The 24,688-nt window shown below is 42.5% G+C and overlaps 1 protein-coding gene across 1 annotated transcript in view; it reads right to left on the minus strand.

Annotated features, from left to right (window-relative positions):
* The window catches only part of Rpia (ribose 5-phosphate isomerase A), a 29,268-nt gene extending 5,428 nt beyond the window's left edge, over nucleotides 1–23,840 (minus strand). Inside the window, exons 1-8 of the mRNA XM_048352522.1 lie at nucleotides 23,522–23,840; nucleotides 17,440–17,500; nucleotides 14,952–15,007; nucleotides 6,655–6,714; nucleotides 3,937–4,001; nucleotides 3,160–3,228; nucleotides 2,316–2,457; nucleotides 564–663 (exon numbers count right to left, since the gene is read on the minus strand). Coding sequence (XP_048208479.1) covers nucleotides 564–663; nucleotides 2,316–2,457; nucleotides 3,160–3,228; nucleotides 3,937–4,001; nucleotides 6,655–6,714; nucleotides 14,952–15,007; nucleotides 17,440–17,500; nucleotides 23,522–23,806 — 838 coding nt within the window. The 5' untranslated portion in view covers nucleotides 23,807–23,840. The remainder of the gene's footprint in view (nucleotides 1–563; nucleotides 664–2,315; nucleotides 2,458–3,159; nucleotides 3,229–3,936; nucleotides 4,002–6,654; nucleotides 6,715–14,951; nucleotides 15,008–17,439; nucleotides 17,501–23,521) is intronic.
* Between the last annotated feature and the right edge of the window lie 848 nt (nucleotides 23,841–24,688).

Raw genomic sequence — 24,688 nt, forward strand, 5'->3', positions numbered from 1 at the left:
GATAGAAGGGGAGATAGGAACACTGTACTCATAATGTGACAAAATTTTAACCTCTTTGTATGAAATAATAATTTTTTTTTAAAAACAGTTGTTGTGCACTCTGGGCTCCATTCTGTTATTTGCAGCCATGGCTCACACAGCCACACAGCTTCCAAGGTTCACACCAATTCCCCTTGAGGACTGATTCTATGAATGTGAGTGGGGGCATCCCCTGTAGCCCAAAGCAGAGCAGCTTGCCCATGACAGGCACCCATTGAAAGTGGGTGAACGCCATCACTCCCCCTCTGCTAGGACAGCCCATGAGGATCAGAGGCTGCAGTCAAGCTCCTGGAAGGACAGGCTCTACTTAGAGATGGTGGCTTTATTTCAAGACTAGCCTCATCTGACCTGCATCAGCAGATAGCTACTCCAACTCAGAAAGACTAAAATACATACCAAAGCTGCTGGGTAGACAACAATTATTCTTGGGGGAAGAGGGAAAATGAGTTCAAAATAGGAACACCAAATAAAATAAAATAAAACAACAATAATAAAAAAGTGACTATGCCCAGTAAATGGGTTACCTGGGATCATTTTAATAGCTGTATTCACTTCACTCCATTTGTGCACCCGGTCAAACTTCCAATCCAGGATAAAGTTTCCATTATCTGTCACCACAGGACCCTAGAAGGTAATTTTCCATAATGACCAAGGATGAAGACACCAGTAGGCAGAGGCTAGGGACATGAAGATGATAACCAAAGATGATTAATTAATGGGCTCCAATAATTAATCCTGCCTCGTGCTTTGTGAAAGGTAGCACTGCAAAGCATTAATGAGAAGGAACTATGGAATCAGAAAGACTTGAATTTGAGTCTGAACACCATGTAAGAACAGAATTTGGAGGCAACTTCTCTGAGCCTGTTTCTCAACTGCAAAAGGTGGACAATGCATACTTCACAAGGTAGCTGATATGCAGAATAACTATATATATATATATACATATATATATATCCCATTAGAACTTCCCATGATCAGGAAATCACATCAAAAAGACTAGAAACATTGCTAGGCACCAGTGATTCCCACCTGTAATCCTGCTACTCAGGAAGCCGAAATCTGAAAATTATGGTTCGTGCTTCGAATACAACACCAGCAGGAAAATCTGTGAGACTCCAATTAACCACCAAAAAGCCAGAAGTGGAGCTGTGGCTCAAGTGGTAAAGCAACTAACCTTGAGCAAAAAAGCTCAGGGAGAGCACCCAGGCCCTGAGTTCAAGCCCAAGGACCAGTCTTTAAAAAAGGAAAGAAAAAAAAAAAAAAGACAGGAAGCAAAGACAGGCAGAGCTTTAGTGTTTTAGTTAATTAGTCCAGAATTCGTCAACAGCTTTAGACACTAGAAAAGCAGCCTGTTTAGGAACACAAATGTTGACAGAAAGAACATCAGGACTACAGGCAAGGAAACTAGATCTCCCTCACAAACTGGAGAAGAGGGAGTGAAAGCTCAGTTGGGAATTTTGTCAAGTGAGGGCTGGTATCCCACCTGGGTTAAGCCAGCTAGGAGAATGAACCCCGCCCTCCCCTCCTGGCCTTCCAGCTACAAATGAACCATAATGGTGAGGGCCTCATACAACCACTACACTACAGTTAGGATAACCTTTTTAAGTCATAGTAATATCAGGAAGTAAACATGACAAAATAAAAAAAAATATCAAGGGATAGTAACAGATCATGTATTTTCTGTCTTCCAAACTTTTTACATAGTTATAAATTTTAACCATAGTTAGATATTATATAACTATAGTTTAGATTATTAGTTTTATTTAAGTGTACAAGAAAACAAAAGTTTTTTGCAATCCAGTTTAGAAGCTGAAGAAAATCATCCAGACTGAAGTGTCTAGAGTATATTCCTGAAGGTACTCATCTCGCCCAAAAAGTTCTACTTCTTCTCATGTTTTAGCACAGAATGTGAGTAATGAGAAGATAAGATTATGGAACTTGAAAACATTCTGTTCCAGGGGACTTGAGACAAGCAACTCACCAGGACTGTCCACATCTCAGGTACAAAGGTTAGAGGTGTGGACAGTCAGATCGCAAGAGATAGAAACCACCATTTTCTCCCTTTTGTGCCAGTATTGAGTACTGTATTTGTGTACTGTGCCAGTACTTGTGCAATGTATTGAGTATCATCTTAATCTACTTGAAATTGAACATAGAAACAAATAGAGCCAACTCTCTAAAACAGACTAAAAATTAAGGTTACAGTGGCCTATTAGAGCAGAAAGAACAGCAGACAGAGAGCTAAAGGGCCTCTGGAAACTTCTCTGGCCACTTACTGCCTTGTTGACAGCCATTCGAAGCTCAACTTCACCCCCAAACTTCCGGGTCACAGCTCGGCTCACGGGGACATAGGCCATTGGGATGACCTCAATAGGGATTCCCTTGTGCCACTGATCCCCAAGATTCACTGAATCTTTCCTAGGAAGAAACAATCTTAAATTAAATAAAATAAATGGTACCAACATCAGATTCAAGAATGGGGCTAACTAGATGCTATGAGGGCAAAACACAGTGACCAGACAGAACAGGGGGCTTCAAAGGTATTGGCTGTTTCACAATTAGAAGGTATTTGAAATATGACCACAATGTTAAAATTTGGTAAAGTTGGCTTGTCAATCATTTGTTTATTTGCATAGATTTATTACAAGTATGTATGACTTTTATCTTCCCTGTAGCTCTATTTCACACGTAATTACACACATTTTTCAACATGCTGAGCACAACTGCTTCCTCTCAGACTCCTTGAAAAAGAATCCAAGAGCTTAGCCAAGGACTGTCCACAGCATGAGTGACATGTGGCAAGCCCTGAGCCAGGAAGAAGCAGGGCGTGCTGAGTCACTGCGTGTGGGCAGGTCCCCGAGGATCCAATGAGTGACACATGATGACAGGCTCTACCAACAGGGGCACAGACTGTCTCTCCTCATGAAAGCATAAAGTACTGCTTAATTCTGGCTCAATGTAATACTGCTGTGATCATTCAGCAGCATCTACCTTTAGCATAAAAACAAGACAGAGATATTGTCTCAGCCTTTCTCCATAAACTTCCTCCTCTATAAATGTGAGTGAGATCTGAGGTCCAATCTACCTTCTCAGCAGGCAGGTCAAAACACTGGACACTACCTGAAATCAGCAATCACGATGAACCGACTGGCATAGCCAGCCACAATCTTCTCCTGGGTCAGGCAGCCTCTGAGGAGGGGAAAGAAGCAAGTGAACAAAGCAGGAGTAAGGTCAGATACAGGGACCTCAAATCTGCTGAGTCCTGACATTTAGTGAGATTTAACTTTTGAGTTAAATTTAAATTCATTAAATTTAACATTTAGTTTTCAATATTCAAAAAGCCATTCTCAATCCTGCCATTCTGCTCCCAGTAAATGACTTATAGGAGCATCAGCCCGTGTCTGGGAGAAATCTAGCAAATGAACAGTGGTTCCATTCAGTCCTGACATAATTCCCTCCAAGATGCATTCAGAAGGAAGCATTATTCTCAAGACATGGCCTGAGAAGAGCAAGTTTTACATAACCTGCTCTAATATACTATTTCACAGTCAGGGTTTGGGAGTAGAAACAGTCCCAGACATTGAATCTGCTGATCAAGTCTAGCCTGTCTCTACCGCCTACTGCTTCACATATATGTAACCAGAAGAATATGTAACACATACAAAAAAATTAAAGTACAATGTTACCCGATGTTCTGCTTCAACTATTAAGAATGAGCAGATCAAAAACTCAACTTTTTCTATTTACCATACTCTCCAAACCAGTACTTAACAAACACCTCTGCTTTCCAAATAAGGAACAGCACCCTGACTGCTCACAGACATAAAGGTTTAAAGTAGAGTCCACTGACTTAACAATCTGGTCAAATAGTATTCCAGAAAGTCCTATAGCACTCACCCACCACCCTTGATGAGATTGAGTTCAGCATCTACTTCATCAGCACCATCGATGGCGAGGTCAATCTGTATAAGGGGATAGGATAGATACAAAAACCACTAAGAATCTCATGAGCTGAGACGTATTTTCAAATTTGGCAGCACAACAGTAGTTCATGAAGTCCTATATTCCACTTAACCAATCAAGAGACTGACATTCCAGCAGGTTAGCCACCTCACTAGGGTAATGGGGAAAAGATCAGGGCCTGAAGCACAAACCTCAATCCAGCTACAGCACTATGCTCCCTTTTCTCATTGATGGAATTCTCCATGAACAAGGTAGAATTCCTCAGAGCATGCATTCCCAATGTAGGCTATTTCACTACCAAGGAAATAGAAACTGACTCTGGGAATGAAGGTTTGAGGGGGGGAAAAAACTAGATGTTATGGACTGGGGCTCTCGAAAGGGTCATAAGTATACAAACAGATAGACAATATATTTACAGTATTAAAAATCCATGGGGAGGAAAAATAACAAAGAAAAAGCTCTGAAGTTGGTATTAATGTGGGCAAATACAGGCAATTTCAAGTGGACAGGAACATCAAATGGAGACCTCTCCACAGAAGTTGACAAATATTCAGTATATTCCTGACTTGGAAAATTATCTGAGGCATTTCCTAAGACTTCACAAAGCAATTGTCTATATTCCCAATCTCTGCATTAAGACCCAAAAGCAGTCAGGGAGCACATAAATTCATTCATCTTTCAAAACTCAAAATCAAACTGGTTGCTGGTGACTCACAACTATAATCCTAGCTACTCAGAAGGCTGAGATCTGAGGATCACAGTTTGAAGTCAGCCTGGGTGTGAGACTCTTAGCTCTAATAAATCAGAAGTGTCAAAAATTGGTTCACTGAAGGCCAGCAATGAAAAAATATGAGCACTAGTTTGCAATTCTGTTTTGTCTTATAATTTAAGGAAATCTGAGCTCGGCACACCTGTTCACACTGCTATAAGGCCATTTTGGGTGCTACCTGTGTCAAAGAACATTGACAACACTGCTTCAGACTGACTTGGGGTCATGTGTAGTTTGCAAGGGAGAATTTCTCACTCATTTGTTATCCTCTTAAACACCAGTTTCCTCACCAGGACTCCCACCTGCCTATCCCAGCTAAGTATGTTTTATCTCTGCTACTATGATAGGTCACCCTGAGTTGTTAACATGTAGCCAATAATAAAGAATGGCATGGCCAAAAAGAAAAAAAAAAAAAGAAAAAATAATCAGAAATGGAGCTTTGGTTCAAGTGCTAGCCTTGACCAAAGAAAGGTCAGGGAAAGAGCTCCAACCCTGAGTTAAAGAGCCAGGACTGGGACAAAAAAAAAAAAATCAATAAAGTAGTAGTTCAAGGAAGCACTAGTAGTACTCCATATGGACAACATGGAGACTTGGGGTGAGGTTTTTCTCAAGTAGTAGTATGCAAGGGACACACACGTATGCTGTGTGGCTGCTTGACGAGGCTGGGGTGGCACAGGTGTAAAGCCTAGGAAGCAGACGAGAACACGTGTATCCATCCTTTCACACCAGTGTGAAGCTGCAGCTTGCAGTACTCTCCCACACCTTGCACTAACTCTAAGGCCAGGACGCACAGTGGAAACTACATGACCAGGATGGTGCCACCTTTTCTGTCTGGCAATTGAACCCACCTTCAGCCAAAAGTCCGTTCCTTCACAGCTGCCTAATAGATGATTCGGCCTGTGCCTCCAGCTCTACCCACAAAGTCCCCCCAAAAGGCCTTCCATGGGTCTTACTAACCCCTCAATTTCCTCGTGTATCACAGTGGTACAGAACTCCTGACCCTCTTACTTCTCACCATGCACCAACATATCACTCACTCTGTCCAAATCACCCAGAAAGCCTGGGCACTGTCCATATGTGTCCGCATGTGGTTCCTGTGGTTCTCTTACCCATCCCATGAAGCTTTACCACTTCAGCTCAAACTTGACCACTTCCAACAATTCTTTTTCTAACGCTGTTCTACTGGTCCTCTAACCACTGTTCTAGAGGTAGTCATAAACAAGCTCTAATTCTGGACATGCTGCTTGTACTGTGGCCTTAATCATATGTGCTCTCAACTGTGCCTTCTTCATATCCCTAAAGTGGAGTAAGTATGCTACCCACCATCAGACTGCTGGATGCTAAAGATCTTCATACAGGAAGGAACAAAACCTAATAATGGTTCAAAAAATGTCCTACATTCACATGCAAAGCTGTTCATTTTCATCTTTAGCCTTTTCTAACAATCCCTAGGACTAGTAATCTTTACTATAAAACTTGTCAGTTTTCAAATGCCCATGGTTGCCTCAGATAATGACCTCTTGTCTCCACTTAAGTGTAAACTCTATGGACCAACCCACTCTTTTACATTTGTTAGAAAAAGTTATCTTAAGGAGCTCTGAACCGAACTCTAAGCTTATCCAGTTCCCCTTTACTAAACTCATACTTAACTCATAACTTGGAGCTAAGTGTCAGGTAATCTAACTTGTACTTAACACCAATAACATCAACTAACCACCTCTCCTCTGTGACCTCAACCAGAATGAACACTCAGGGTCCCAGAAGAAAAGTTAATATGACTAAATTATGACAAACCAGTTTTAGTTGCCAAGATATCTGGAGTACATAAACAAGTGAGCCATAAATGAAAAGGCAAGAAACATAGTAATCTATGTTTCTCTTACCTCTGGGTGTCGATCCAAGTCACTGAGGGTTAAGCCATGCTGTAGGATGAGCTGCCGGGCCTGGGGAAAGACAAGAGAAAGCACAGGTACTCATTTGTTCAGAATACATGGCAAGGATTCTCAGAATTCTTTTGGATTTAAGTGTCAAACCCGGAGGCCTCTTTCAAGTACCCACTCAAGTCCCAACCTGGACTACCTAAAGCCAGGAGATGGAGCCACACAAATGACAAAACTAATTCAACAACTTGCTGCTTGGGACAGGAGCATGGTCTTCCTAAAATTGTGAACTGTGTATATTTTTTTAAATTAAAAATTCATTACTGAGCAAGGTTGCACACCTGTGCTTCCAGCATTTAGGAGGCAGAGATAGGAAGCTTCCAAGTATTAAGCCAGCCTGGATTCATAGAAAAATAAGGGGTGGGGGGAAAGAAAGAAAAAGGGAGTTCAGTGATATAGCTCAGTGGCAGAGTATTTGCCTAGCAAATGCAAGACCCTGGACTGGATCTCTGGGACTTGAAAATAAAATAATTAAGAACCAAGCTCACAAAAATCTTAGAAGTTTTTAAAACTAATTATTATTAAATAGTTCTACATAGGATTCTTAGAAGTTTTTTAAACAATTCAACAACATGGGCACAATGGTGTATATCTGTAATGCTAGAATTCAAGAGGCTAAAGCAGAGAATCACTTCAGCTAAACCACATATCTCAAATATTATATATACATATATGTGTATATATATGTATGTATGTATACACACACACACACACAAATAAATCCAACAGTATGATATAAAGGCTGCATGTCACTATGGACTGATAGATAACAGTTTATTTTTACATACTGACAAATTTATTTATATTTGCGGAGCAGTTCTTGGGGTTTAACTTGCTAGGCACCAATAGTCAAAGTGAAAATATTTTAAAGGAAACAATAAGAGAAATTTGAACTCTAGGTTTTTACTTGATGAATATAAAGGAATATTAATTTTTAGCATCATTACAATGTTTTTAAAAGACCCCTTATCCCTCAGAAAACACAACAAGCTTTACACAATGAAATGATGTTCTGCTGGGAATTTGTTCCAAAATAATGGGGTAAGAGGAGGATGAGATATAAATTAAACAGAATTTACTGACCATGGAATTGATATTTGAAACTGGGTGGTTATACAGTGAAGTTCATTTTATTGTTCCTTTTTTTCTTTTAGAAGTTTGAAGTTTTCTACAATGAAAAATCTACAATAAAATGCTGGCTAAATTTATAACAGACTAAATGAAAAAAGCCTCACAATTATGTTTTAATTAAAGAATAATACGTAATGAAGGAAGAGCATAATAATAAATGTACTACTGGACTACTTCTGGGTTGCTAGATGTCTCCAACGGTAGCATTACTGCAGCCATATTAATCACATTCCCTGAGGCTGGGCCCAGTAATCCCCATCACCTGGGATTCCCGCCTTCCCATAGCTCTTCTCACACAGTCCTAGGTAGGGTTGGTCTGTGTGACCAATGGCATAGAACAGAGATGACAGTATCACACTACTGAGATTAGAGTGGAGGAAGGGCAGGACAGGAGAGGATGGATACTCAAGGGTGAGACCACACACACACCCTGACATATACACATCACATTGTATCTCTTAAACACAAATATGTCTGTCATAAACATACCATTTAAAAAGTAAAAATTGTAATAAATGAAAGATCATAATTAGCTTTGTTTTTAATTGTAGAATAGAATAAATCAAATAAGAAAGTTTGTCAAGAACTGAGCAGAGAAGGTTGCTTTTATAGATAGAAAGGCTATGGAAAGCAGAAATGAGCAGAAAAAAAAAAAGAACAAGATGCAGATTTCAATGTGACTTTCCTAGTAAATCAACACAAAGGGTAAACAGAATAGAAAAACAACTAATTGGTTAATTCCAAGTTACTTTCCTATTTAAAGTAAAAAAAAAAAAAAAACCTTCCTTATCACTCCAACTGAAACTGGCCTGTTTAGGAAACTTGGCTATTACCCTTTATTCTCCTGATAGCTTGGGAAGTCAGAAAACAACTTAGTTTCAGTTTGGTGATATGGAATTTTATTATTAACTTCGTTCCAGTCTAAAACAATGGCCTCCTATATTTTTACTTAACATAACTGAAATCTAGGCCCTTACATGACTTCAGGATCCCACAGGAATAAAATACTCCAAGCCTGCTCCTATCACCAGGTTCCACACCCCTCCACTCTCCCTCTCCCACATCAGGCCTGATTCTTTGCATTCAAGCCCCTTTGAGTGGCCTTATAGCGAGAAAGAGAAATCACAAGTGCAATGGCATGCGTCTAATCCTCCCTGAGTGCTGTGGGTTGAATTGTGTTCCCAGCAAGTTGGCCTGGTCTTGCACACTTGAAATCTCAGAATGGACAGTTGCAGGCTGGCCCTGGGAAAAATAGGAAGAGTCTACCTCAAAACACAATGACTAGAGTGTGACTCATGTGGCAGATCACAAAGCTTTTGGTTCAATCCCCAGTAGCAAAAAAAAAAAGACCCTAAGTCCCAGTACCTCAGTGTTGTAGTCTTTCTTGAAGAAAGGGCCTTCATAGGTTATCAAGCTAAAAAATGAAATTATCAGAGCCATACACCAGTATCTTTATAAAAAGGGGAAATTTTCACTCTGACACATACACAGGAAGAAGAGTACATAAGCATGAAACAGATATCAAGGTGATGGACCTACAAGTCAAGACACATCAAAGGCTGCCAGTAACCCTCCAAAAGCACCGAACAAGCCTCAGAATAAAATCCTGGGCACACTTTAATGCTGGACTTCTGGAATGATGAGACAAAAATTTTGCAAAGGCATTCAGTCAGTGGTACCTTGTTGAGTCAATCTTAGCAAACATATATCCAGTTCAGTAAGGAAGGGCCTCCCTACCACTAGCTCAGTCAGCAGCCTTGAGTGCTGAGGGGTCTCCTGAAGGTATGAAGCCAGCAGCCCTACCCACCTCTTCCAGCCAAGCTCTCTCAAATGCACGAAGCAGAAAAGTGAATGATTTGTCGTGCTTCTGGAAATAGGAGCCTTCTGAAAACAAAGCTTTCTTATTGCAATTCAGAGCTGTAATCCATAAATGTCTAAAGGACAGTGACATGTAGCAGATGAGCAGTTCTTCTTTTATAAATTTCACAATATAACTGAAAACTCCACACTTTCCCTCTTATCTAATCTACACTTTCCCTCCTACCATCTATTATTTTGAACCAAAAACAAAGGCCAGGTGCTGGTGGCTCATGTCTGCAATCCTAGCTACTCGGGAGGCTAAGCTCTGAGGACTGGGGTTCAAAGCCAACCCAGGCAGAAGAGTCCATAAGATAGATTCTTATGCCCAATTAGCCACCAGAAAACCAGAAGTGGGTCTGTGGCTTAAAACAGAGTGCTAGCCTTGAGCACAAAAGAACTCAGGGATCGCACCCAGGCCCTACGTTCAAGACCCACGCCTGATTAAAAAAAAAAGTTGATTTGGGCTAAGATCAAATCTGGCTTGTAGATGCTTTATTTTCCTCCTTCCAAAGCCTGTAACTTTAAAGACAAAAGCATTCAAATCACATTAGGTTCATCAGGACACAAAACACTTTGATTTCCTTTCAACTATTTGAGGAGACTGCACCTAGCCAAGCTTATCATGAAATAAGTTTGGATTTGGATTTGAGGGAGAAGGGTTAATTGAACAAGTGAATTTTTTTATAGCCCCATGAACTTTCAAAGTCTACACCACCTGAGTAACTGAAATTCACCAGTATTTTCCAGTCTGGACAAATGGAAAAAACACAGGTGAGTTAGGAGAACACCATGTTAAAAACAAACTTTCAGCTAAAGATAGCAATCTAAACACCTGTTTTAGCTCCACTCTTTCCCAAAACGTGTGTGTGTGTGCGTGCGTGCGTGCGTGTGTGCGTGCGTGCGTGTGTGTGTGTGTACCTGTCCTGGGGCTTGAACTCACGGCAACTGAGTTCCTCAGATTCCAGCCTTCTGAGTAGTTAGGATTTAGAGGAGTGAGCGCCTGGCACCAGGCTCCCAAAACTTCCTTAAAATTAAAATAATGTCAGGCACCTGTGACTCATGCCTGTAATCCTGAGATAGGATCTCAGTTCAAAGTCAGCCATGGCAGGAAAGTCCATAAGACTCTTACTCCAATTAACCACTTAAAAGCTGAAAGTGAAGCTCTGGCTCAAGGGGTAGAACACCAGCTCAAGTCCCAGTACCAACCCAAAAAAAAGAAATAATAGAGAAGTTTTTCTTAAAAGCATAAACATAGATTTTTAACAGCTAGGCCAAAAGAACAGTTAATTGTGTCAACATGACTAAATTAACAGATGCTTAAAAAAAACTTTAAAAAAGCACACTTAATTGTGTCAACATGACTAAATTAACAGATGCTTTAAAAAAAACTTAAAAAACTTTTAAAAAGCACACTTCTGAACGTGTCTGTAGAGTTCTTTCTTTCTGGAAGGTTATTGATCTGAGTGCTGAAACTCAACCTGACCACAAGAAGTACCATCTAACCTCTCTGTACATCAGTTTGATAATAAAAATTTGAAAAAAAAAAAAAAAGAAGTACCATCCAACAGCGTGGGGGCCAGAGGGAAAGAAAGGTGAAAGAAAGGGAAAGGTCATTCACATTTACATACACACTCAAGCCCAGCCTTTCTCATGCCAGGTGGTTTCTGCTGCTGCTCTCCACAAATGAGAACAGACTTGAGACTCTTAAGCCTTTGAGCTAGAACTTGCACCTGCAGCTTTCAGACCTCAGCCTCAGACTGGGGCAACCTCAGTGGTCCTCTTGTTCCTGGGCTTCCAGATTCCTGGACTGAGCATCCCCAAGTTTTCCTGGCTTCAGAATGCACAAGGTCACTGTGGAACTACTCAACTTCTGACCATGTTAGGCAGTCATAAAACCCCTCCTGTCAATTTTATATTTTTTTCCATATATATGAGTATATATATTCTGTTTAATATATGATTATATATTGTTTCATATATGTATAGTTTTTCCAGAGAAACAAATACACACACACACACACACACACATACATACACGTTTCCCCAGAAAACCCTGACTACAGTCAATGAGATAAATAAAAGAGATACTAAACCAGTGCAAGAGAAAGCTAAAAGGCAACCAAATTAACATCACAGAACCTCTCAAATGATTCAAGAAAAAGAGTTATCATGAACTCCAGAAAGCAGACACAAAGACAGAAAATGAAGGCTGGTTGAAAGGCAACTTAAGATCCTGTTACACCTCCATATCCTCCTCTCTTACTGCCAAAGCAGCAGAATGATTCCTGGGAAAAGGAAGAGAGTTGGTCTAGGACTGGTTACCAGGCACAATTAAGGACTAGGGCATCCTATCAGTGAGCTTCTGCAGCACAGCAGTTACCCCAAACTCAGCACATATTGATAGATAATGTCTCATGATTCTGTGGAAGACTTCTCATCTGGGCTGGTTAGTGTAAGCCTCATTCGTGTGCCTGGAACTGTTCTCAACATGGCTTCTCATCCCTCAAGAATCTAGTCTTCAAAGAATGATCCAGCCATCAATGCAAAGGCACTTTTCAACTTCTGTTGGCATCTCACTAGATCATGTCCCACTGTCAACAAGTCACAGATATACCCAGAAACAAAGTTATACCCAGATACAAAATGTTAAAGACCTTTCTTCTCATTTACCACAGGTACTATATAAGAAGAAAAAAATGTATATCCAGAACATTCACACCAGGTAATAAAAAAGTTTTGAAGGGCCATATATAAGAATAGTACCTAGCTGACTCCTTACTGTGTTTTATTTGGTGGTGGTTCTTCTGCTTTACCTGGGGCAGTGTCCTACTCTTACATTGGGAGGGGAAAAGAGTGCCAAAGGCAAAGGCAAATTTCTTCCCACATCCAAGGAGCAGTATTCTAATCTTTGAGGAGTGGCCACAAGAGAGGGGCCCACAGCCTTTATAACCCCACCCTGTTAGATAAAACTAGTTTTATCTAACTGACAGTTTTCAAAACAACTGCCTACTTCAACCATTGAGGTACAATCCAGCATCCCTAATAAATCACCCTTTATTTTTGTAGCAGGTATTCAACCACTTTTGAAAAAAAAAAGCACTGACTCATTACCTGGACCCACAAATTAACTAAAAATAGGAGAGAAGTTAAGCAACCAATCTCCATTTTTGTATCTGAATCTGTTCTGGGCCATTAATGACTTGCTTATTCTGACCTGACAGCTAGCTTCAGAACCTTTCCCAAAACAAAGACTAAGTTAATGACCAGCTGGAACATTTTACCAGGATTTTTTAATAAAGACACATGCCTTTCATAGCTGGCCACCATTCTTGGTCTAAATCTAAAGTCCATGTCTATACTCCAAATATGACTGAAGATGAGCTACTATTACTTTGCCTCTTGTTGTAGCCATCTGTGCCATGCAATAAATCCTGTTTCACCAGCACTCAGCACTTTACCTGGCACATTGGAGTGAGTGACTGGACCTAACACATGGAAGCCCTGGAATTTTGGCTTGGAGTCCCATAACTCTGGTTTCAGCTTTGGAGAGCCAACTGAAAGAAAGTGAGCCCTTTTTGCATCAGCCACTGTAGCTGGCTGACCCTAGACAGAGATGAAAGACGGATGGCTCCACAAAGCTATAGGAATTTTATTCTAAGGACTTTTTCTTATCTTTCTCCTTCAGCTAGCACAAACTACTTTTTGCCATGTGTAGTGAAACAGAGCCTAGGGCCTCTGAAGTCTGACTTCTCCCTGACTGGTATATCTCAGGCCTTCCTCTGTCTTTTTTTTTTTTCCTGTCTGGAGATTCTTTTTGTGGCTTATGTGAACTAATTTTGCTCTTGCTGCTCACAGGGAAATTTTGGATCCTTTATTTACAAACTCTTCTGGGAATTTGGGTTCATTTGAACTAACCTAGGCTTCTGTCAAGTTTGGACTTTGTGCTAGTTATTATCAGGGAGGGGATGTAATAGGGTGCTTGTGATGGAGATCTCTATCGGATTTCATTATGAATAAAAAGTGTCCTCTAAAAATAGATAATAGTGCTATCAAGCTCCTCATTAAGTTAAAAACTAGTTTTGTTTGGGCTTTCTAAAAATCAATACTGGAGGGGCTGAGGATATGGCCTAGTGGCAAGAGTGCTTGCCTTGTATACATGAGGCACTGGGTTCGATTCCCCAGACCACATATACAGAAAATGGCCAGAAGTGGCGCTGTGGCTCAAGTGGCAGAGTGCTAGCCTTGAGCAAGAATAAGCCAGGGACAGTGCTCAGGCCCTGGGTCCAAGCCCCAGGACTGGCCAAAAAAAAAAAAAAAAATCAATACTGGGGTTTGAACTTAGAGCCGTGTGCTTCTCAGCTGGAGCCCTACCACCGGAGCCACACTTCCAGTTCTACTTTTAGCTGATTATTTTGGAGATAGGAGTCTCATTAACTTTTCTCCCTGGGCAAATATCAAACCACAATCCTCCAGGTCTCAGTCTCCCAAGTAACTAGGATTACAGATGTGAGCTACAGGTGCATGGCAAGAAATATCTTAATGGAGAATTCTCAAGAGAGTCATATGAACAACTGAGAGTTATCTCCACCCCTTCATGTCCCAAAGTTCACATTTCCCTAATTATTCACTATATTTAGCTGGCTCCATGACTTTTTTCCTCCAGTCTCTACTATGCTATGATGGAAGAACATTATATAGGAAACCAAAATACTGTATGTACAGTTGAATGTCGATGGCTCATGCCTATAATCCTAGCTACTCAAGAGGCTGAGATTAAAGGATCACAATTTCTGGATTACACAGACAGTCTGGGTAGGAATATCTGTGAGACTCTTATCTCTAATAAACTTCCCAAAAAGAGCCAGAAATGGAGTTGTGGCTCAAGCAGAGTGCTAGCCTTGAGCAAAAGAAGCTCAGAGACAGTGCTCAGAGACTGGTACAAAAAAAAAATTTTTTTAATGCATGTACATTATTACCACTTTGCTTAAATTCCCTTTAGCTTCAATTTTTTCACCTATAAATGAGGATAACATTCCATTAAGATAGAGACCATATGGTCATTTATATATTCTAAATATAAATATACTAAAATATTCTAGAAATACACAAATGAACACATGTGAAACCCTACTTCTAAAGAGGTGGGTTCTCTCACGAGAACCCCAGTACGCAACACAAAGTCCCACATCCACACAGCTGAACCAGGTTTGGCAGCAGCTGCCAATATGCAATAGGAAATCAGGACATACCTGGAAGGAAGTGGGGATACAGACGAGGTTCAGATTCTCTTGCTTCACTCTTTCAGCTGTGGAGACAAAAGTCACATTGGTGACTCACCTTTCTTGTCACAAGTGTATCTCTTCAAATCTGACCAGAAGGAAAGGCTTATCTCCCACTGACGGTCTTTCATGCTGTGTCCCATCCTCCATGAAAAAGCTAACCATTTCACTGTATATCCCAGAAGACAGGGACACTAGAACATCTAGGGAGGTTAAGTACTAACAACAGACAGAGTACTCTCAATGTATGAACAAGCCCTTTCAATCCTAACAAACCTAAAATTAAGTTACAATTATTACCTCTATTTTCCAGACAAGGAAACTAAGACAAAGAGATATGAGACCTTGATAGTTGTTACACAGCTAATCAGTAGTAGGGCTGGAATATGACTGTAGGCAGTCTAGCTCTATAATCCTACCTATTACTATACACTGCCTTTTCCAAAGCAAAGTCTGAGTTTAGCTTTTGCATTTAGTAAGAAATATAACAGCCAAGCACAATGGTGCACATGTGTTATCCCAGCTACAAGAGAGGCTGAGAGGGGAAAAGTTCCAAATCAGCTCCAGGAAAAGTTTGCAAGACCCCATCCCAAAAGAAGCCAAGCACAGTGGCATGTGCCTGCCACCCTGCTACAAAAGGAAGTGGAAATTAGGAAGGACATGGGCCAGGCCCGGGTCTAGGCAAAAATGAAAGACCCTATCTCAAAATAACCAGTGCTGGCTCAACAGTACTGAGCCGACCTAGCAAGCCTAAGATCCTGAGTTCAAACCCCTGTATACACAGAGAGGAAGGGAGGAGGGAGGGAGGGAAGAAAGGGAAGGGAGAAAGGGAAGGGAGAAAAGGAAGGAAAGATAATCATCTCTAGGCCCCAAAGGTCTTAGATAGATTCCTTCATCTTAATTTTTCTGGAAAGTTTAATTTTTAGGAAGTCTTAAAAATAAAAACTGTCTTCTTTAAGTCAAGCCCAAAGAGATAAAGGATGCATGTTTTCCCTTATATGTGGAAGCTAGACTTAGCTTATGAACTTATAAATACCTTGGGTACTATGCAAGTATATACAAATGTATTAACTGAAATATGGTAGATTTAAGGGAGAATTCAAATAGTCTAATTCCTTAGAAAGGTAAAGTCAAGGTTCAACAAATTAAACGCCAGGAAGTGGTTCCTTGAAAGGTGTGGATTGGGGTCCAAGGGAAAGGGAAAAGGAAAGAGGAAGGAGAATGCAGTCAAGAATTCGGTGTATATCCTACAAAATTAAGAAAAGTAAGGGAAAGAGTGGAAAGAGCAAAGGGAGGCTGGGCGCCAGGTGCTGGTGGCTCACGTCTGTAATCCTACCAAGCTACTCAAGAGGCTGAGATCTAAAGATTGCGGATGGAAGCCATCCCAGGCAAGAACCAGAAAAGGTCAGAAGTAGTGCTGTGGCTCAGGCACTAGCCTTGAGCAAAAGCAGATCAAGAATAGCACCCAGGTCCAGAGATCCAGCCCCAAACAAGCATGCACACAAAAAAAGAGGAGTGATAGGTAAGAATGTTGAAGGGGGTGAGGCTGTTCAAGACACATTGTACTTATAAACTATGCTGTTTAATGGCAACTCCTCTGTACAACTACTAAAATATAAGTAATTAGTTAATTTTTTTAAAAATCTTCTCAAAATGTCAAGTTTTTTTAAATCGAGTCTGCATAATGGAAGGTCTGGATGCCACTCTTAGGAAATCATAGTATTCCCTGTCCTTAAATTTCCCAGCTTGGTTAGAATAGAAAAGTGCTCGGCACTACAGCTCTAGCTAGGCCAGTAAGGCGGCTCCCTGAAGGCACTATACCAGCAAAACAACCACTTCTTAATAACCAAGAGATCCTAGATTTTGCCTCCTGGGCCCTGACCCTTAGCACCTAAAAGAGATCAGCGTTGGGCAAGCCTTCTCAGGCTTTGTTTTCACAAAGAGCAGGGCAGCAGAACCTGTTGAGCAGCCGTGGGGACAATCACTCCTGAGTCCTTCCAAAGCACATGCACAACCCAGTCAGTATGAAGGCAGTCACACCGAATCCGTATGAACTCAGGAACCAGCCCCCAAGGCCAAGAGCCTCATTTACTCTCATTCACAGAGGAAGCCTACTCTAGTCTCAAATTCGTTTGCCACAGGAAACCTGATACCAAACATAGGACTCCTAATGGGTGTGCACCACCAAGATAACTAGTTCTGCTGGAATTTAGCCTCTCCAGCCAGACATGGAGAGGCCAGGGCATCATGCCCCCAGTACAGGTAGAAAAAGCCCAAGAATCCCCTTTCCCAAAGAGCAGAAACACCCAACTGACCTCAAGCAAACAGCCCCCTCTCCCTTATCTGTACAACAAGAGCTAAGATGGGCAAGTGCAAGCCTGTGCCCACTGCTTCTCATTCTCGGCCTCCCACCCCCATGACCAAACACAAAGCATTCTGTAGACCATTCAAAACATACCTATTCGCTGCACAGCATGAACAATTGTGGAACCACTTCCAATTCCCAGCACTTGGTTATTCTGTGAAAAAGGGGGGGGGGGGGGAGAAAGCAAGTCATTAATACTGCATTTTACTCCCTCTTCGGACTGCTTCCTAAACTAAAAATTATGAAGAGCAATTGACCATCATAAGTATACAAGGCAGGTACTGTGCCTACTTTCCATTCACATAATCACTGAACCTCAAAACTGTACTTTATCCTGGTATCCAGTGTCCAGTAGACAGTTAATCAACAGCCTTTCTCCTTTCCGTTCTAACATTGCCAACACCACACACACACACACACACACACTCACTCACTCACTCCACCAGACAAAATGATGGGCTCAATTCTTTACACAGAACAGTAACTTTACAACTTAAACTGGCCTCACAGAAATGGCCTGCAGGGCCTGGCTCTGGTGGCTCATGCCTACAATCCTAGCTACTCAGGTGGCTAAGATCTGAGGAAACCAGCCTGGAGAGGAAAGTCCCAGAGACTCTTATCTCCAATTAATCACAGAAAATGCCAGAAGTGGTTCTGTAGCTCAAGTGGTAGAGTGCTAGCCTAGGGTAAAAGGAGCTTACTGACAGTGTCCATGCCCAGAATTCAAGGCCCAAGAGCAGGGAAAATAAAAATAGCCTATCAGTAAACACTGAAAGATTTCCACCAAACAAAGGGAAGAGAAACAAACGCCCTAGAAGAAAACAACAGAGCCCAAGTAAGGGTAGAAAGCTGGCATTTCCATTTTCACACAAAGGCAACACCTAGAAGGGGAATTGACACCTTCAACTGTACTGTCTTCAAGGTGGGAACAGCTCAAGAAACTTTAGGGACATATCCGACCCACTATCTAGAGCTCTCTAAGAAAGCAGAAGAGGTAAGGGTGTAAAGTAATCTCAAAATAGTAAATCACATCAGCATCTGTCCAGTTAATCCCCAGGGTCCCTATAGAGAAAATGAGCAGAGAACAAATGCTCACTAGTAAGGGAGCCTGACAGTCTCCATCTGATAAGTAATAGACGTGGAGCACTTCCTGAATACAAAGAACAAGAAACACTTGTCAATGTACTGAACCTGCCATTCTAAGAAAGGTGGAAGGAAGGCACCCATGAACAGAACAGTCAGTCCAAGAGAGCAAAGAAAGGCCTGGGACTAATATTTCCTAAGCAACTTACTGGGATCAACCTCCAGCCAGACCATGGCACAAAAAATAATACCAAAGCAGCAGCTACCATTTATTAAATATCCACCAAGAATGATTAACAAATGTTAATTTCAATCAAATCTCACAAGTCTCTTATGGCTTAATAACACACTATCTCCACTTTAGAGATTTATCCAACACTGTACAACTTGGAAATGGGCAGGAGATAACAGGATATCCTTTCAATGCATGCAGGAAACCACTTATATTACTTGACTTCCCAAGCTTTGTGTCATTTGATAACTCTGTAGGACTGGCTCTCACTTATAGAAAATCGTTAACTAAGCAAGTAATTTAAATGAGTTATGTCCCAATAAAGCCAACACAAGTTGAAGGTAACACTTATCAATATGTACAAATCATTTTCTCACCATCAAAATACTGTTAAGTCAGTCAGGCACAGTAGAGCATACCTGTTATTCCAACTACTTCAGAAATAGAAGCAGGAACATCATAAGTTCAAAGTAATAAAGGCATAGAGAACCTGTCTCAAAAACCTTATAAAGGGCTGGGAATGTGGCTTAGTTGTAGAATGCTTGCTTAGCATGCATGAAGCCCTGGGTTCGATTCCTCAGCACCACATAAACAGAAAAGGCCAGAAGTAGTGCTGTGGCTCAAGTGGCCTTGAGCAAAAGAAGCTCAGGGACAGTGCCCAGGCCCTGAGTTCATACCCCACGACTAGTGCACCAAGTGAAAGGTCCTGAATTCAAGCTCCATACCCCCAGAAATGGTTGGCTTTGTGACTTAAGTGGTAAAGCATCTGCCTAGTAAGGCAAGGCTATGTGGCAAGGCTCTGGGTTCAATCTTAGTACTCCTCCCGAAAGATTACATATATATTATGTATATATGTTGTAATTCTGGAAGGCAGAGACCATCTAGGTCAAAAGGTAGGACCTTTGGGAGGTAATTAGGTCATGGAGGCTCCACTCCCACAGATGGGACTATGCCACACCATGGCACCAATATCTACTTACTGAATCTGATCCTCCTCCCCTCCATAGCTACCTCAAACTGCCCCTGCCCCGCTTCCAGCTCCCATTCAGCACCTGATATTGAATTTCCCAGCCTCCAGTTAATAAATTTACATTCATTACAAATAACACAACCTCAGGTATTATTATATCAGCAAAATGAAGACACCTGTGAAGTGGTCCTAACCCTTTTCAGCTCCCTCTTAATTTAATGAATTTTTTAAAAAAGCTCCAAGTAGTCCAGCGCCAGTAGCTCACGCCTACAATCCTAGCTACCCAGGAGGCTGAGATCTGAAGATGTTGGCTTGAAGCCTCCCTGGGCAGCAAAGTCCATGACACTCTTACTTCTAATAAACTACTCAAAAAGCCAGAAATGGAGCTGTGGCTCAAGTGGTAAAGTGCCAACCTTGAGAGAGAGAGAGGAAAAACAAAAGCTCAAGGACAACACCCAGGGTCTGAGTTTCAGCCGTAAGATCAGTACATACACATACCAAAAAAAAAAAAAAAAAAAAAAAATCCTATGCTCCATTCTATATATGTAGCAAGATCTTATCTTTTAGAAAAGTCATCTTTTAATCACCAAACTGCCCATATATACACATACAACTTTACTTTGAATAAAGAATTTCAGGAAATGCTGAAGCAGCACTACATTTTAAATTTCTTGAGTCCCAGCAACTGATTAACAATTCACTGGGGCTGGGAATATGTCCTAGTAGTAAAGTACTTGCCTCATATACATGAAGCCCTGGGTTGATTCCTCAGCAGTGCTAGCCTTGAGCAAAAAGAAGCCAGGGACAATGCTCAGGCCCTGAGTCCATGCCCCAGGACTGGCAACAAAAACAAAACAAATAAACAATTCACTGGCAAGGGAAAGTCTACTCTGAAACTTCCTTTGCATGAAGAACAGTCTCAGAAGCCCCTCAAGACAAACCGAAGGCCACAGTGAAACTCCTCACTTCCTACAACACAAAAACCACAAGAATACCTAGGGGCAAGGATGTGACTAAGCCATTACAACATCATCACGGGGTTCACAATAGCAACAAACAAACAAACAAAAACTCATAAATAGCTGAATATGGCAATATGTAAAGATCTCCAAGTAAAAAAAGGTCTTGCTTTCACTATGCCTAGGTAAATTTAATCTGACCTTCACACCAGATCTGAAGCTGAGGGCTCTAGCTATACAATAATTTAATTGCCAGCTTCCTCATTAACATACACTCACAGGCTCCTGAAGGCAGGTGGCAAACAGATTGACTTGGGTGCATCAGACTTCCTTTGTCTTACAAAGCTCTTCCTTTGGCTTCTAGAAAAGGCCAAGAATTTCAGGGCCTGAAAGACCCAAAGCTCTTAAAATCATGTGTTCCTACTACTACTAGAATCAAATGACAAACCCAGGAATCACTGCCTTAGCCAAAGTTAACTTCAAGTGGCCAAACGCTAGCTATGAGGTAGTCTTACAGATGAAAGCCCTTCTAATGGACCATACCAAACCACGTGTCATATATGCAACAGCAGAAATTCACAAACCTTGTTCAATGAGCTAACTTTAGAAACACTGCTGACCAAATGGAACCACTGCCCAATAGCTTCATTAAGCCAAACAATTCAAAAGCAAAGCCAGCCGGGAGCAGGGAGGGGGCTTATGCCTGTAATCCTAACTGTTCAGGAGGCTGAGATCTGAGGATCAAGGTTCAAAACTAGAAAACGCAAAAAAGTCTGTGAGACTCTTTTTTTTTTTTTTTTTTTTTTTTTTTGGCCAGTCCTGGGCCTTGGACTCAGGGTCTGAGCACTGTCCCTGGCTTCTTCCCGCTCAAGGCTAGCACTCTGCCACCTGAGCCACAGCGCCCCTTCTGGCCGTTTTCCATATATGTGGTGCTGGGGAATCAAACCCAGAGCTTCGTGTGTAGGAGGTAAGCACTCTTGCCACTAGGCCATCTTATCTCTGATTAACCACCAAAAAAAAAAGCCAGAAGTAGAGCTCAGGCTCACTAGGTAGAGTGTAGCCTGGAGCACAAAAGCTCAAGGGCAGCACCAGGCCCAGAGTTCAAAGCCCCAGGACCATCAAAAAAAAAAAAGGCACAGAGTCAACAGAGAAACTAGAGATAAGGCTACAGGTCTTGGGAGGAGCTAGTTCTGCCTGGTAACCCAACCTCAGTAACTACACCTCTCTTCCCCACCATCAGCCTCTAAAACAGGCAGATCTGGACCCAAGGATACTCAGGATTCCGCTGAAAATTCTCCAAGATCACCATCCAGAAGTGAGAATAATCATTACCACAATAGAACACCAATGTACAGGGGTCTGGAAACCATACACCCTGAAATTCTAAGCAAAGGGCCACATTACAAAAGTCAACATTTCTTGAGGTTTCTCTGTGACTAACACTGAATGAAGAAGAGAAGGTAAGGTTGACTATCACCCAAGGGCTTACCCTTTAGGGAGGTAGGCAGACAGACAACTAGAGCATAAGCCACCAACTTAAAGCACCTACTAGGCTTAAAGGAAAACTCTTTCTCTCCTTAGGAAGCTAAAAGAAAAATGAAAGCGAAAAGAAGGTCTTTGAACCAAACTCTAAAAGACAAATCGAAGGCTAATGGAGATCTCTTCAGTATCACCTGATAACTTCTTTGAGTGATATGGCTGGATTCCAATAGTTTTTGAGCTCTAACCTGAGATGAAGGCTTGTAGATGTTTACTTAACCAAACATATAACTATAAATCAAAGGTCAGGGAGACATGTACCACCAGATATTAATTTAAATTCACAAACAGGATAAAGTAGATGTAGGGATTTTTGTAACTGTATATCCATCTGTGAACAAATCTTAAACAGGTATCCAAATTTCAGCTTATTATTCCAAATATTAAAGCTGTGGCACTAAATCCCAAACATAGGGTCAAATTAATCATTTTACACTATCACTCTTAAGTCCTATAGAAAATCCTATTGCTAACCAGTCCTATACAAAACAAGGCGGCAATGGAAATGGTCTAAGAGGACTGGCCCAGGAACGACCAGGGTCAACATCCTGGACCTGACAGGGGCCCTCCCACATAAGGGGACCTGCTAGTGCTGCCTATGAAGTAGAAAACAGACAAAAGAATAACAAGACTAGAAAAGTCCACCACAGGACAGAAACACTGCACTTGGCTCCTGCTAAAGTACTATCATTAAACACAATTAACTCCACTAGTGATAGCAAATCCACGTGAGCTGAAAGACTTTACCAACAGCACCACACCTACCACTTAACAACCAAGTGAGGTCGCGACCTCGTTGGGTAACTTCTAAACATCTCTGCAGCTCCACACTGAAGAACAGCATTCTCTAGCCGTCAAGTGTCCACCAGGCCTAGTTAAAGGTGGAAGTCTTAAAAGTCCCGGGTTCCCCTTTTGGCAGAATCTCTCTCCTTCCCCCTCACGTGTACACTTAGAGACGCGCGCGCGCGCGCGCGCGCGCCAACCTAAGAGCTTCCTTGGGGTAAAATTTCAGAGCACTTTGCAAACCTGAGGTTTCCCAGACGGTGGGAATTAGACTTCCAGACAACCCCAGGGCTATTTTCCATCCGTGGACGAGGAAACCACTCAGTAGGTGCCTCCAACACACACTCCAAACATCAGACACCATCAGGCTCCACTATGAAAACTGTGCAAGGAGTCTTTGGAAACCACAGTTCTCAGGAGACTTGACAGCAACAGATTCCACATCTCAAAGGCCTTTCCCGAGCAGGGAAGATAGATCAAACTGGTGTAAAGTGTCCCCCCTCACGCAGCCGCTGTCTTTCCAGGAACTGGGCACGCCCTGGCAGTATGCCGCGCGCCCAACACGAACCCATCACGCCGAAGACAGCCTCCCCACGCCCCTCTGCTCACCCTCACGTGGTTTTCCACGGCCGCGCGGCCCGCCAGCTTCTTCGCCTCCTCGGCCTTGGACATTGTGGATTGGGCCGGGCAGACCCTGTTGGAATCCGGGCCGCAGGTACCTGTGCCGCCCGTACCACTGCGGGTCCCAGACTGTTCACGCCCCGGCAGCTGCACGAGGGAGCCCGGGAGGGCCCAGCTGTTCCCGCCTCCGCCAGAGGCCGCGCCCCCGGCCCGCCCGGGCAGCGGGGCCAGGACCCGCCCGTAGAGGGTGCTGAAGGGCCCGGGGCGCTGCATCCCGACGACGCCTCGCTCCAGCCCCAGCTGAGGTCCCGCCCCTGCTCTTCCGGAAGTCTGTTCGCTCACGCCAGCGGCTTACGCGCCCGGCTGCGTGCGGCCTGCTGGGAGGTGTAGTTCTGTGACGTCGGCAAGCCTTAGCGATGGTCCTAGTGTGAACTACCAGCCCCACAATGCCTCTCGACAAGTTATGCAAATTGTCGGCGACGGAATTTGGCGCCTCTGTCAGTAAGGTCCAAGCAGCCACGGGAACGGTTTGGTGACTGCTTCCCAGAGCGTCACACCACCGTTAGGTGAATGCTAGAGACTTGTCTGTCTACCCAGGCATCAGAAAAAGGGTTGGTCAAAACGACCCTGTCCATGTTCCCATGGGTGAGACAGTGGCCTTGAACGAGGCTCGGGGAAGTGATTCTGTGGACGTCACGACCTTCTTAAGAATGACACCTCTGAGCCGGGCGCCAGAAGAAGCCGACCTCACGCCTGTAATCCTAGCCACTCAAGAGGCTGAGATCTGAGGATGGCGGTTCGAAGTCAACCTAGGCAGGAAAGTCTATGCGACTCTTATCTCCAGTTAACCACTCAAAAACCGGAAGTGGCGCGGTGGCTCAAAGTGGTAGAGAGCCAATCTTGAACTGAAAAGCTCAAGGACAGTGCTTGGGCCCTGAATTCAAGCCCAGGACCAGCATCCTAAAAAAAAAAAAAAAAAAGAAAGAAAGAAAGAAAAAAGGAGGGAGGGAGGGAGAGAGAGAGAGAGAGAAAAAAAAGTAGGTTTGGAACTGCAATCCTCAGATCTCAACCTTCTCAGTCTGACTTTTTGCAATTGTTTTAAAGGAGATGGAGACTCTTAAGATTTTTTTTTTCCTCTGCTGTTCCAAAATAGCA

Source organism: Perognathus longimembris, chromosome 8 (genome assembly GCF_023159225.1).
Source record: "Perognathus longimembris pacificus isolate PPM17 chromosome 8, ASM2315922v1, whole genome shotgun sequence".
Classification (NCBI taxonomy): domain Eukaryota; kingdom Metazoa; phylum Chordata; class Mammalia; order Rodentia; family Heteromyidae; genus Perognathus; species Perognathus longimembris.